Genomic DNA, 13,218 nt, shown 5'->3' on the forward strand with positions numbered 1-13,218 from the left:
ATAGATGTTTGGGTCAAATTTCCAGTGTTTTGCTGTTACAAATAATCCTGAAATGAATAGTCTCATGCATGCATCTTTTCCTGTTTTTACCAGTGTATCTGTCTCTCGTGGTGATTCTGAGATGTGGGATTGCTGGGTCAAAGGTTGAGTTTATATTGCATTTTGTGTGGTGGCTGTTTTTTAAACCCCTATTAAAAACATGTTTTTAACAGATTAAGTCTCAAAGATTCAGTGCTATAGTTTGTGCAGATTTCTCTGATATTATTAAGAGTTTTTCTTTTTGAAGTTGCTTTTAGTAGTAAACAGGAAGCCGTGTGTGTGTGTGTGTGTATGTGTGTGTGTTTGTTTGTTTGTTTTTTGGAGAGAAAACCCGAGAAAGGAGAGTGCAGTCAGGAAACATTCCCTCATTGTAGTTCTTCCCTGACCAGTAGGTGCCACTGTTGAATCAGGATGCGGGTGGGCCGGCCGCTGGGTTCGAGGTCTCTGTAGTGGCTGTGTAGACCACCCTCCACCTCCCTAGGAGGAGGGGATCTCAGAGGGAGGTTCCAGTGGGCCACAGATGAAGAAGAAAGCCAGCTTTCTGGGGGAAGCTCCCTTTCAAGGTTCCGGAAGAACAAGTGGTATCTTTCCTCTGTCCTGCTCTCAGGCACCCCCCCCCCCCCCCCCCCCCCAAGGAGTTTGTAACTCATCTGCTTTCACTTGGTGGGTTTCTTCTTATACTAAGTTGATTTGACTTTAGACATGAAAATTAGACTGGATTTCAGATGCTTGGGTGTGTAGAGCCTGGTGAGCTGGGTTCTGGGGTCCCCTGGGCCCCTTTTCCTGGTCTGCTGTCACGCAGAGACGGGAAGAGGGGCTGAGACAGAGTCTGTATTGCCACACCCAGGGGGCTCAGCCTTCCTGGTGCCCCTCCTCATTCGCACCTGATTCTCCCTCCGTGAAGCCTTTGCTGTCCTGCTTCCCGGGCCTCCTCTGGGCGGCTGTGCCGCCCCTTCCCTTCCCGCATGCTCCCAGGCTGGCATGCCCTGGTGACGCACGTGGCTCTCAGCTGTGCCTGCACCTGTTGCTGGCCAGGTGGTCTGTCTTAACAGCTGTTCCTCTTCCTTGTGGAGGACTCATTTGTGGCAGAAGGTTGAGCATTCCCATTCCCGGTCCCTTCTCCCGACATGGCGGTAGCACTCCCTAGTCATTGTGGAGACCTGACGGTGGTCTCTGAGTTCCCAAGTGTCCCCTGGGAGGACTGCTCCAGCGGCTCCGTCTCTTCCCTGTGCACGCAGCTCCCAAATTTATACGGCTAGTGTCGTTTCTCCCTGGAGCTTCACACTTGTTCCTCCAACCACCTGCCTGTTCTACTTCTTTTTTTTTTTTTAAGGTTTATTTTCCTTATTTTAGAGAGAGAGTGAGAAAGAGTGGCGGAAAGGGGCAGAGGGAGAAGGAGAGAGAATCCCAAGCAGACTCCCTGCTTGAGCTCAGAGCCTGAAGCGAGGCTCGATCCTGCGACCCCGAGATCATCACCTGAGCCAAAATCAAGTCAGACGTCTAACTGACTGAGCCACCCAGGCGCCCTCTTACTTGTCTGTTTACTAGTCTCCACTTTCATGTGTTTAAATTAGAATTCCTGCTTTCCCCTCAGACCTGTCCCTTCCCGTTCCATCCCAGGAATAGTGCCGCCATTCACTTAGTTCTTTGGGCCAGGAACCCGGGACCAGCCTTGTTCATCCTCACATGCCACATCCACTTCTCTCTACCTGCAGAACAGATCCCCAGTGGCACTTCTGACCTGCCACTCTGACTCAAGCCATCATCTTCCCTGCCTGGACTGTTGCAGTAACAACTTTTAAAATATATTAATTTGAGGGGCGCCCCAGTGGCTTGGTCAGTTAAGTGTCTGCCTTCGGCTCAAGTCATGGTATCAGGGTCCTGGTATCGAGCCCAGTGGGTGCGTGTTGGGTTCCCTACTCAGTGAGGAGTCTGCTTGACCCTCTCCCTCTGCCCTCCCCCCACTCATGCTCTCTGTCTCTCTTTAGTCTCTCAGATAAATAAAATCTTAAAAAAAAAAGTTTGAAGTGAGGTAAATACAGCTGGTAAAGGACAGGTGCAGGGAAAGACATGTTCCCCTCAGTGAGCTCTCAGAGCATCACTACCCAGGGTAAGCAAGAAGTCTGCCAGCTCTCCAGAACCCCACAGTGTGGGACCCCCCACCCCCCAAAGCAGCTCTGTCTTCACAGGATAATCACCACCTTGCTTTGTTTTTCCACCAAAGCATGCATTCTTTAACATTGTAGTTTAGCTTGCCTGGATTTAATGAATGTAATCTATCAGTAAATGTAGTTATGTATTGTGTATTCTGTGTTGTGTGTATATATGTAGTGTGAGGGTTTTTTTGTAAAGATATGTACAGACCTGGCTTCTTCACACGACTTTATGTTGTGTGTAGCTGTGCATCATTTATTTTCATTTTTGTTCCATTGTATGACTATACCACAATCTCTTGACCTCTTCTACTATTGATAGATATTCTGGTGTTTTCATTTTTTTGGCTATTATGAACAATACTGCTATAAATACATAGCACATATACAACGGAGTATTACTCAGCAATAACAAAGAAGGAGATCTTGCCGTTTACGACAACATGGATGGAGCTAGAGGGCATTACGCTAAGTGGAATAAGAGAACGAGCATGTCAAATGATCTCTCTCACATAGGGAATCTTAAACAAAACAACTCGGATAGAGTACAGGTTGGTGGTAGCCATGGGGGTTAGCGGGTGAACAGAATGGGTGAAAGTGGTCAGAAGGTACAGACTTGCAGTTATAAAATGAGTAAGTCCTGGGGGTGTAACATACATCATGGCAACTACAGTGAGCAATGCCGTATTGTACATTTGAAAGTTGCCAAGAGATCTTAAAAGTTCTCATCATAAGAAAAAACAATTTGTGAGTGTGTGTTGGTGGATGTTAACTAACTAGACTTGTGCTCATTTCAGAATATATACAAATATCGACTCCCTGTGTTGCACACCTGAAACTAATATAATATGAGAAGTCAATTATATCTCAATTAAAGAAAAGAAAAAGGAACCCCCTCCAGTATCTCCTTCACAGCAAGGCCTTTCTTGCCTACCGTGGGCTGCATCTTTCTCTCACTTTATCGTGTTCTTCTCTGTACTCTTCCGTACCTGAAACTCTCTTTTCACCTGTGTTTCCTTGTCTGCTACCTGTCGTCCTTCACTAGTACATAAGCTCATTGAAGGCAGGGACCTTGTTGATCCTTCGCCCCTGCGTGTCCACTGGCCAGAAGAGTGCTTGGCAGAGAGAAGTGCGATTGATGGGTAGTGGTTGGCCACTTCTGGTCACGTGGGCCACGCAGGGCCACTCAGACCACTGCCCCATGGCTTTGGGTTGTTCCTCAGAGCTTCAGAGGGGACCAAGAAGCAAATGTAAGGATAAAAAAATAGCATCTGCACTTGAATGGTTTTGTGACTAGAACTGTAACTGTGTACTTTTCAATACATAAAATTATGTAGCAAAATAGAGACACATGACAGGCTTTCCAACCAACAGCTGGAACAATATTCTCATGACAATAGTGAAATATTTAAATTGTCCAGGGTTTATGGTTTAGATTCGTTGTGAACCTTCATCAGTGACCTTAATGAGTTCTCACTCACTCTTCAAGCTGTTATCCTTGGTGTAAGTCTGCTTTCTCTGTCTCTTCAGGGAGAGTGTGAGGTGTTACAGTATCAAGCTGTGTGATTACATCCAGGGACATTTCATTCCCCCTTATTCTTCCAGAGGCGGATTCTGGAGGGGTGGGGGTGGGGGGGATGTTAATCATTTGTTATAAGGCTTTCTGCATGGCAGCATGTTGGTTGCTACCCAGAATCAGAAGCGCTTCCGCTGGCTAGAAGCCTTCTTGGACGTGTCTCTTGGTGCACGATGGGCACACTTTTCGGTGTGGTTATACTCTGGAGAGGAAGTACTGGCTGAGGGTACTAGCTGACGGTAGCATCGTTTCCAAAGTGGTTGTACCAGTTGACCCTCCTACCTGTAGGGCGCGGCTGCGGCCCCTTGGCCGGGCAGAAGCTTCTCGCCGGTTTTCTTACCTTGGGCTTCTGGGTGGTTCTGGTGGGAGGGTAGTGCTGTCCTGTGGTGGTTGAAGTCCCCCCCCATGATTCATGAGGTGAACATCTTGTCTTTTGTTCTTCTGGCCACTTAGGTATCTTTTTTTTTTTTTTTTTTTGGTGACGTGTCTTTTCAAGTCATGAGCTTGATTTTCTTTTGGGTTGTTTATATATTTTTATTGATTTGTAAGGTGTTCTTGAGAAGTCCAGATGTGAGCCCTTTGTTGGTTACGTCTGTGGTAAGTATCTTCTTCCTCTCCGGGGCTCACCTTATCATTCTCTTAAAGGTGTCCTTTGATATCAGAGGTTCTTAATTTCAGTGCTATTAATTTTACCAGTCTTTTCCTTTATGGTTAGTCCTCTTTGGTTATTAACTTTATAGTGAGTCCAATTTAAGAAGCATTAAGATACTCTCCTATATTATCCTCTCAGAAATTTATTGTTTTCTATTTCATAAAACAACTGAAATTAATTTTGGGGGGGTCTGCTTTATTGAGATAAAATTTGTAGCAATAAAATGTGCTACTTTAAGATGGACCATTCCTCGAGCTTTGACAGGTGTACCCTGTGGCATGGCCGTCTCTACGGTCAGGATGCAGAACGTCTGTGGCCCCAGAGGGTTCCCTCGTGCCCTTTGCAGTCCCTTCCTGCTTCCCGTGGCCCCTGGCCCATAGCTCCATTTGATTTGCTTTCAGATTACCGTAGTTTTGCTTTGTCTAGAATTCCATGGACATTGAATCACACAGTGCGCCAGACTTCGCTCACTTAGCACAGGGCCGTGAGAGTCGCCCATGGTGGTGTGCTCCGTTCTGTTGCCCTTGCTTCTCCACTGTACGAGAGACTGCGCCGTGCTCACGCACCCGCGGCTGCACATCTGGCCGTTTCCACGGGGGCTGCTGTGAAAGCAGTTGCTGTGAATATGCACATCAGAGTCCGGGGACGTGAGTTCATTTCTCTTGGGTAGACGTCCACTGGTGGAATTGCTGGGTCTCAGGTAAGCACAGGGTTAAACTGTTTTTATTAGGAACAGCCAAACTGTTCCCAACGGGTAACCGGATCATTTTGTATCTTGACCGGTAATGCACGAGAGATTCAGTTGGTAAACTTGCCAACACTTGGTATCGCCAGTCTTTTTAATTTGAGCTGTTCTGTTCTAAGTAAAAATATTTCTACTAACGAAGATGTGTGGCCGTATCTTCTTGTGGTTTTAATGTTCACCTCCCCAAGGCTCACAGTGTGGAGCAGCTGTGATGTGCTTCTTTGCCATCCGTGTCTCCTTTGGTGATGGTCTGTTTGCATCTTCTGCCGTGTTTAGAAAACGTACGCCCCGGGTATCTTCTTCACTCTGGCATGGCTTCCCCTCTCTCAGCACTCTGACAGCAGGCGTGCGGGGCCGGGGGGGTTCTGCAGATGCCAGCCGGGTGTCCCGCAGTTGAACTCAGTTCCGACAGCATCTGCCTCGAGACAGCGTCAGACCCCACAGGTCAGGGACTCAGTCCCACAAGACTGCTCTCTCTCTGCCTGCCCTTCAGGTGCATTTGAAGGTCCAGCTGGTCACCTGTGCTTCTGACTCATGGGCTCTAAATTGGAGGTTCCCACAGCCCCCTCCTCAGGGTCGATTAACTTGCTAGAGTGGCTCGTAGAACTCAGGGAAGCAGTTTGCTCATGTTTATCGGTTTATCATAAAAGGATGTGATGAAGGGTACAGATGAGCCACCAGATGGAAGAAATGTGTAGGGTAAGGTGTGCGGGAAGGGATGGAACTTCTGTGCCCTCTGTGGGTGCACCCCTGTCCCAGCACCCCCACATGTGCCCCCGGTGGAAGCTCTCCGGACCCCGTCCTGTTGGGATTTACGGGGGTTCCTCACGGAGGCCTGCGATGGCCCATTGACCCATTCCCAGCCCCTCCCCCTCCCTGGAGAACCGGGGGGGAGGAGCGGGGTGGCCTGAAAGTTCCGAGCTTCCAGTCACCGCTGCACTTTCTGGGGACCAGGCCCACCCAGGAGCCCCCCCGAGTCACCTCATTAGGACAGAAGATGCTCCGAGTGCTCTTGGACGTAGGCAGTGAGGAGGGCCCCAGGAGCGCCGTGCCGGCCCCGGGTCAGAGACCAGTATGGAGATTTTCTATTATTTCACATGCCCCTTTTCTCCTTTGTCTTATATATTTTGATTTTGATCTTTTTTTTTTTTTTTTTGGTAGCGTGGGGGGAGAAACTTTATTTTTTTTGCTTAAATATTAGCATCATTTGTGGAAAAGACTGCCCTTTTAACCTATGTTGAGGTTAGGGGTACCGACCCCTATACAGTTGAAAATACATGTGTAGCTTTTGATTCCCCCAAAACTTAACTACAAATCGCCTCCTGTTGCCCAGCAGCCTTAAGGACCATGTACACAGTCAACACGTAGCTTGTATGTTGCAGGCATGCGCACTGAGTTCTTCCAAGACAGACAGCTGGAGAGGGAAGGTTACTAAGGGCATAAGGAGGAGTGGACTGTGTTGTTCAGGGCTCCAGCTGTGTTTGCACGGGTCTGTTTCTGGGCATTCTCTGTTTTGTTCCCTTGGTCCAGTTCCCTTTGTGCTGGTGTCCCCCTGCCTCACCCAGGCTTCGTAATAAGTCTTGGTGCCCTTCGATGGACTTCTCAACTTACTCTTCTTAAAGAGTGTCTTGGCTGTGCGCGGTTGTTTCCATTTTCATGTATCTTTTAGAATTGTCTTGTCGCATTCAGAGAAGAAGCCTTGTTGACATGTTGGCTGCAGTTGCATGGAATCCATAGACTGAGTTTGAGGAGGACTGAGAACTTCCTAACGCTGAGGGCTCGACCGGTGAACTTGCTCTGATCTCCATTTATCAAGGTCTTTAAACCTGTGATGGTTCTGGCACGTTACAGATCTGCACATCTTTTAAAAACGTACTTCTGCGTGTTTCCCATTGTAATTGCTGTCTTTGTAAGATTTTTCTAGCTTACTTGTACATAGAAACGCAGTTTGGTTATATGTATGGACCTCGTAATCAGCAATGCTTGGAATCTTTCTAATAACGCGTCTTGTTTCTTTTGGACTTTGTTCGTATGTACGCATAGCACCTGTGAGTAATGACTGTTTGACTTCCCCTTTTCCAAGCCTTTTATTTGGCAAGGATTTGTTAATTTTATGTCCCTTCAAGGAACCAATTTTTGGGTCAGTTTATCTTCTGTTTGTGTGGTTCTTACTAGACCAGTGATGTGTTCGGCACTTGGGCCCAGTAGGAGGTGTATCTGTGGCCTGAGTCCTTACTCCCGGTGGCCCTCCTTCCTGCCCATGATTGTTTTAACCTTGTGCTCTTTACCTTTGCCCATTTGTGTGCAGGTTTGGTTTCATTTTGGTGCTTTGCATATAAAAGATGAGGAGGCCAGGACTTGAAATGGCATTTCTTAGTGGCAGGGCTGGGCCTCATCAACAGCTACTGACCTTTGCAAATTGCTGCAAACCGCTGCTGTCTACTTGTTTTCACTGAGTGCTCAGGTCTGACACCATGGATCCTCATGCGGGGGCTCACAGATTTGGTAGAGAGGCACGGGGGGCCGACCGCTAGCCTGTCCGTGCTCCCTGTCCTGCTTCATGAGCGCCGGCTCAGTCTCTAGTTTGTCATGTTCAGAAAAGCTTGTGCTGCCTCTCAAAGTCACGGGAAATACCATTCCATTGGAAAATAATATACTATGCTTGATTTGTGAAATTTAATCAAAATAACTACCAGGAGTATTTTCGAAAGATAGTTAACCCCTTTTGTCTTTTCATTTGTAAAATGAGAGGGTTTATAGCTCTAAAATTCTACTTTTTGCTGATATAAAGAGCTGTTTATGTAGTCTTTGTTGGAAATATAACTGGACTAGGCATCCACTTTGGACAAACAGAATTTTAATCAGTTAATACATATAACTCTATAATTTTTAATCTTATATACTTTTAAAAGTTGTTTTGTTGAAATGCCAACCTAATGTGCATTCTATTTCATAATGGTTTTACTTTTTCATTTTATAGAATTAACACTGAATCCTCCGGAAGGAATTGTGGCAGGTAAGGTACTAAAGTTAACCTCTTTATAATCTACTTCTGACTGCCAACGTTGCCTTCAGAGTTAATTGTGGAAATTTTTTTTTTCCTGCAGGCCCCATGAATGAAGAGAACTTTTTTGAGTGGGAGGCGCTGATCATGTAAGTTAGTTATATGTGTTTCTAGTTTTCAAGACTTTCTTGGACATTAGACCTTTGAATCCATTTAGCAGTGGGGCTGTGCTTAGAAATGTCCATTAGGAAAAAGGGTGTGTGCATCTCTTGAATTTAGCTCTTTTCTAGTCTGCTAGTCTGATACCAGATAAGAGCACAGATGTGTATCCTGAGAAATGAAAATGTTTCCTTAGAACCAGTAAAAGGTTTAGTCGATTTTATATTTCTAGAGTTTTACAATAATAAGGGTTTTTTCTTTTTTTTTAAAGATTTTATTTATTTGACACAGAGAGAGCAGAAGCAAGGGGAGTGGCAGGGACAGGGAGAAGCAGACTCCCTGCTGAGCAGGGAGCCCGATGTGGGGCTCCATCCCAGGACCCCGGGATCATGACCTGAACCAGAGGCAGACACTTCACTGACTGAGCCCCCCAGGCGCCCCCCAGTAATAAGTTTTTTTTTTTTTTTTTTTTTTAAAGATTTTATTTATTTTTTTGACAGAGAGAGACATAGCGAGAGCAGGAACACAAGCAGGGGGAGCGGGAGAGGGAGAAGCAGGCCTCCCACAGAGCAGGGAGCCCGATGTGGGACTCGATCCCAGGACCCTGGGATCATGACCTGAGCCGAAGGCAGATGCGTAACGACTGAGCCACCCAGGCGCCCCAGTAATAAGTTTTGAATGTTGTGTGGCTATGCTGGGTTAGCCTCAGACAGTGTCGGTGGTTTTGACTTCAGGAAGTCCCTAAGAGCCCGCAGCTTTGAGGGAGGAATGGCCCCTCGGGGTGCGAGTGAGCCTCTGGCCCTACCCCCCTGTGTACCCGCACTTCCCTTTTCCTCTCGTCCCCAAGGAGCTCGTCCTCTGCTGCTCTTTCCCTGTGCGCCTCATCTGGGCTTCCGTCGTCCCTGACCCCAGGATGTGGCTTAGTTCTGAGGCCAGCAGTGTGGTTCCTGGCCCTGTTGTAGAAAGATCATGAGTGGACTTCCTGTTTCACTTAGTGATGTTACTTAGAAAGGGTCACAAATGGACCTCCGATTCTTTTTTTTTTTTTAAGATTTTATTTATTTATTTGACACAAAGAGAGAGAGATAGAGAGAGAGAGCACAAGCAGGGTGAGCAGCAGGCAGAGGGAGAGGGAGAAGCAGGCTCTCCGCTGAGCAGGGAGCCCGACGTGGGACTCGATCCCAGGACCCTGGGATCATGACCTGAGCCGAAGGCAGCTGCTTAATCGACTGAGCCACCCAGGTGCCCAGGACCCCCGATTCTAGAGTGTTCTATAGCCCTATGACCCAGGCCCTTTGTTTGCCTTCCTCTCTCTTTGCATGTACAGTTTTTGGCCATTCTTAGACTTGCTGTGTTTTCAACAAAATGTGGTGAAGTAAAATATATGAAGTTGAGACTGATCCTCAGTCTCTCCGTTTTCTTATTAGTAAAATGAGATGGTTCAGTCAGTTGGCAAGTGTTGGGGTTGGATTTCATTGGGTTGAGAAGTGCTCTGTGGGAAGGGCGGGGGCAAGTGTGCACTTCAGACATCATCACACCTTGTGAGTCTGCCCAGGGCCAACGTCACATTAGTTCTTCATGCTTTACAAACAGATTGCTGATAAATGTTGTCCGTGGAGGTTAGATTAATACATGGAAACTGATGAGAAAGTGAGGGTTTTTTGATAAGCAAAATATTTTAAAAATCATCAGTAAACACTATCCAAAGAAAATACAGCATGCGTGACATCTGATAATTTGTAATATTCTAATTCCTTGGGCCTGTGATGTCCATTGTTTTTCCTGTGTTTAAATGTTCCTGGCATGAGGATGTCTTTTCAATTTGTATTTCTTTCTTTCTTTTTTTTTTTTTTAAATATTTTATTTCTTTATTGGGGGGAGAGAGAGAGACAGAGAGAGAGAGAGAAAGCACAAGGAGGGGGAGGGGCAGAGGGAGATGCAGGCTCTCCGTTGAGCAAGGAGCCTGATGTGGGACTTGATCCCAGGACCCTAGGATCATGACCTGAGCCGAAGGCAGACACTTAACCGATTGAGCCACCCAGGTATTTCTTTCTTTTTTTTTTTTCTAAGATTTTATTTATTTATTTGACAGAGAGAGAGACACAGTGAGAGAGGGAACACAAGCAGGGGGAGTGGGAGAGGGAGAAGCAGGCTTCCCGCTGAGCAGGGAGCCCGACTTGGGGCTTGACCCCAGGACTCCGGGATCATGACCTGAGCCGAAGGCAGACGCTTAACGACTGAGCCACCCAGGCGCCCCTCAACTTTGTATTTCTGTCTCATCAGCTGTTGTGTCTTTTGTCCCCTAAGGCAGTTACAGTGGGGTGGTGAGTCTCCTGCTCAGAAGTGTCCTACGTCTAATGGAACATGGCATTGTCCACTGTGTCAGCCGTAGATCCTTTTATTTTTAAGGAAACAGGAGATTATATCGTGTGAACTTAATTCGTAACCCTCTTTTTCCGTTTACTGGATCCTGTGCGTTGTCTCTGTGTTAATGCAGGCATGTGGGCAGCAAGCCTGGTGGTAGGGTACATGGGGTATTGGGAGGCTTGAGTGCAGAGGTTAGTGGGCCCCTGGCAGGTCTTCTAGCTTGCGGGATATTGGCTTGTGCCCATCAGCAGACATGTGAGCCCTCCAGTATGGTTTCTAAAAAAGCGTTGGGGTAACTAAACCTGTTAGGGTAACTATTACTAATTTTAGATAAACACTATAAAATTAAAGCAATATTTTGAAAACACATAGTAGCAATCAGATGCAAAGGCAACAATAGCAGAAAACAACAAGTAGGATGTCAAACTGAAAAGCTTCCGCTTAGCACAGGAAACCATTGACAGAATAAAATGGCCACCTACAGGATGGGAGAAAATATTTGCAATTCCAGATCTCTGATATGTCCAGTATGTATAAGGCACTCGCAGAACTCAACAGCAAAGAAATAATCTGATTAAACAACGGGCAGAGGATCTGAATAGACACTTTTCTAAAGAAGACATCCAGGTGGCCAACAGGTACATAGAAAGGCGCTCACCATCACTCATCATCGGGGGAGTGCACATCAGAACCACAGTGAAACATCACCTCACACCAATCAGCATGGATGTTACACAAAAAGACAAGAAACGACAGATGTTGGCAGGGATGTGGAGAAAGGGGAACCCTCCTACACCGTTGGTGGGAAGGCAAGCTGGTGCAGCCGCTCTGGAGAACAGTATGGAGCCTCAGAAAGTTAAAAATAGAGCTACCCTACGACCCAGCAATAGCTCTTCTGGGTATTTACCCAAAGAAAATGAAAACACTGATTCAAAGAGTTGTCTGCACCCCCGTGTTCACTTGCAGCATCATTTACAACAGCCAAGACCTGGAAGCAGCCTGAGTTGCTCTCCAGCAATGGATGAATGGATAAAACAGATCGGATGTGTATACACATGTACACACACACACACACACACACACACACACACACACACACACAGGTAATACCCATAAAAAAGAGTGAAATCTTGCCGTTTGTGAAAACGTGGATGGACCTTGAGGATATTATGCTAAATGAAATAAGCCAGAGAAAGATAAATACTGTACGATCTCACTTATAGGTAGAATCTAAAAAACCAAAAACCCCCCAAACTTATACAGAGAACAGATTGGTGCCAGAGGTGTTGGGGGGGGTTGGTGAAATGGGCGAAGGAGGACGAAAAGGTACAAACTTGCAGTTACCAAATCTGTCCCGGGAGTGTAAGGGACAGCATGGTGACCATGTCGTACACTCCCCAATGTCGGTGACATTGTCGTAGGTATTTGAAAGTCCTCAAGAAGTAAGTCTTGCAAGTTCTCATCACAAGAAGAAAGAGTTTGTAACTTTGTCCGGTGACGGATGTTCACCAGGTTGACTGTGGCGATCGGTCTGTAGCGTCTCCGGGTAGTGACTCCTCACGCTGTGCTCCTGAGACACAGAATGTCCCATGTCGGTGTCGGTTACGCCTCAGCTTAAAGTAACGAGAGCCTTTCCAGGTTTCTTCAGCGCTTTTACATTTGAATAAGGCTTTTGCGTTAGTATGGAATTCCCCTGCTTCAGGATTTGGTGAGCCTGTGGGTCTTGGTCCTGTTCCAGACCCTTTTACAAACAAGAGGTCCTTTACAAATGTACTTAAAACATCTATTAAGGAATTAGCTGTCCTCCCATTGATTGGTCTCACGCTGCTATTTTGGCAGACAGCTGGCCGAGTTTCACTCCTTAGTGATAGGTTTTCTTTTCTCTCTTATTCTTTGATTGTCTCCAGAGTTTTTCCCGTGCCCCGGTGTTTCTGAAACCATGCTTGCCCCATTTTCTGGGAGGCAGGGTGCCTCTGGGTTGGTAGCTCTGCTCACCCGCGGGGCCTCCATTCCCCTCGGCTGTGCAGTGAGGAAAACAGCTTTCCAGGTGCTCAAGCCACAGCTACTAGGATACAGGTGTATCATAGGTGACCCCTGATGTCCCCCTGAGAGAACGAGGTGGAGGGTGTACAATGGAAACACAGCAAATTAACAGGAGGAGAACGAAAGAATAAAATTGCCACAACCCCTTGTCTGATGAAAAGTAGAAGGCAGCTCTGGGACACCTGGCTGGCTCCGTCAGAAGAGCGTGCCACTTTTGATGTTGGGATTGTGAGTTCAAGCCCTACGTGGGTGTAGAGACTCAAATAAAACCTTAAAAAAATAGTTAAAAAAAAAAAAAGGTAGAAGGTAACTCTACTGGCTGTCGGCTGAGCATATGGTGGAGTTTGAGCCTGTGGCCAGGAAGAGGGCTGGGGCTTCCTATCAGACGAGATGTAGGGCTCGAGGGCTGGGTGGCTGGCATGGCTTCGTGCTCTCGGACCGGCCACTCTTCACTTGTCTGGATCAAAACAAAGAGGCCCG

General features: G+C 46.8%; 1 protein-coding gene across 1 annotated transcript in view; it reads left to right on the forward strand.

Moving 5' to 3' along the window:
- The window catches only part of LOC123323641 (ubiquitin-conjugating enzyme E2 G2), a 41,451-nt gene that overhangs the window by 13,147 nt on the left and 15,086 nt on the right, over window positions 1-13,218 (forward strand). The window contains exons 2-3 of the mRNA XM_044912081.1: window positions 8,146-8,181; window positions 8,273-8,318. Coding sequence (XP_044768016.1) covers window positions 8,146-8,181; window positions 8,273-8,318 — 82 coding nt within the window. The remainder of the gene's footprint in view (window positions 1-8,145; window positions 8,182-8,272; window positions 8,319-13,218) is intronic.

Source organism: Neomonachus schauinslandi, unplaced genomic scaffold (genome assembly GCF_002201575.2).
Source record: "Neomonachus schauinslandi unplaced genomic scaffold, ASM220157v2 HiC_scaffold_132, whole genome shotgun sequence".
Classification (NCBI taxonomy): Eukaryota; Metazoa; Chordata; class Mammalia; order Carnivora; family Phocidae; genus Neomonachus; species Neomonachus schauinslandi.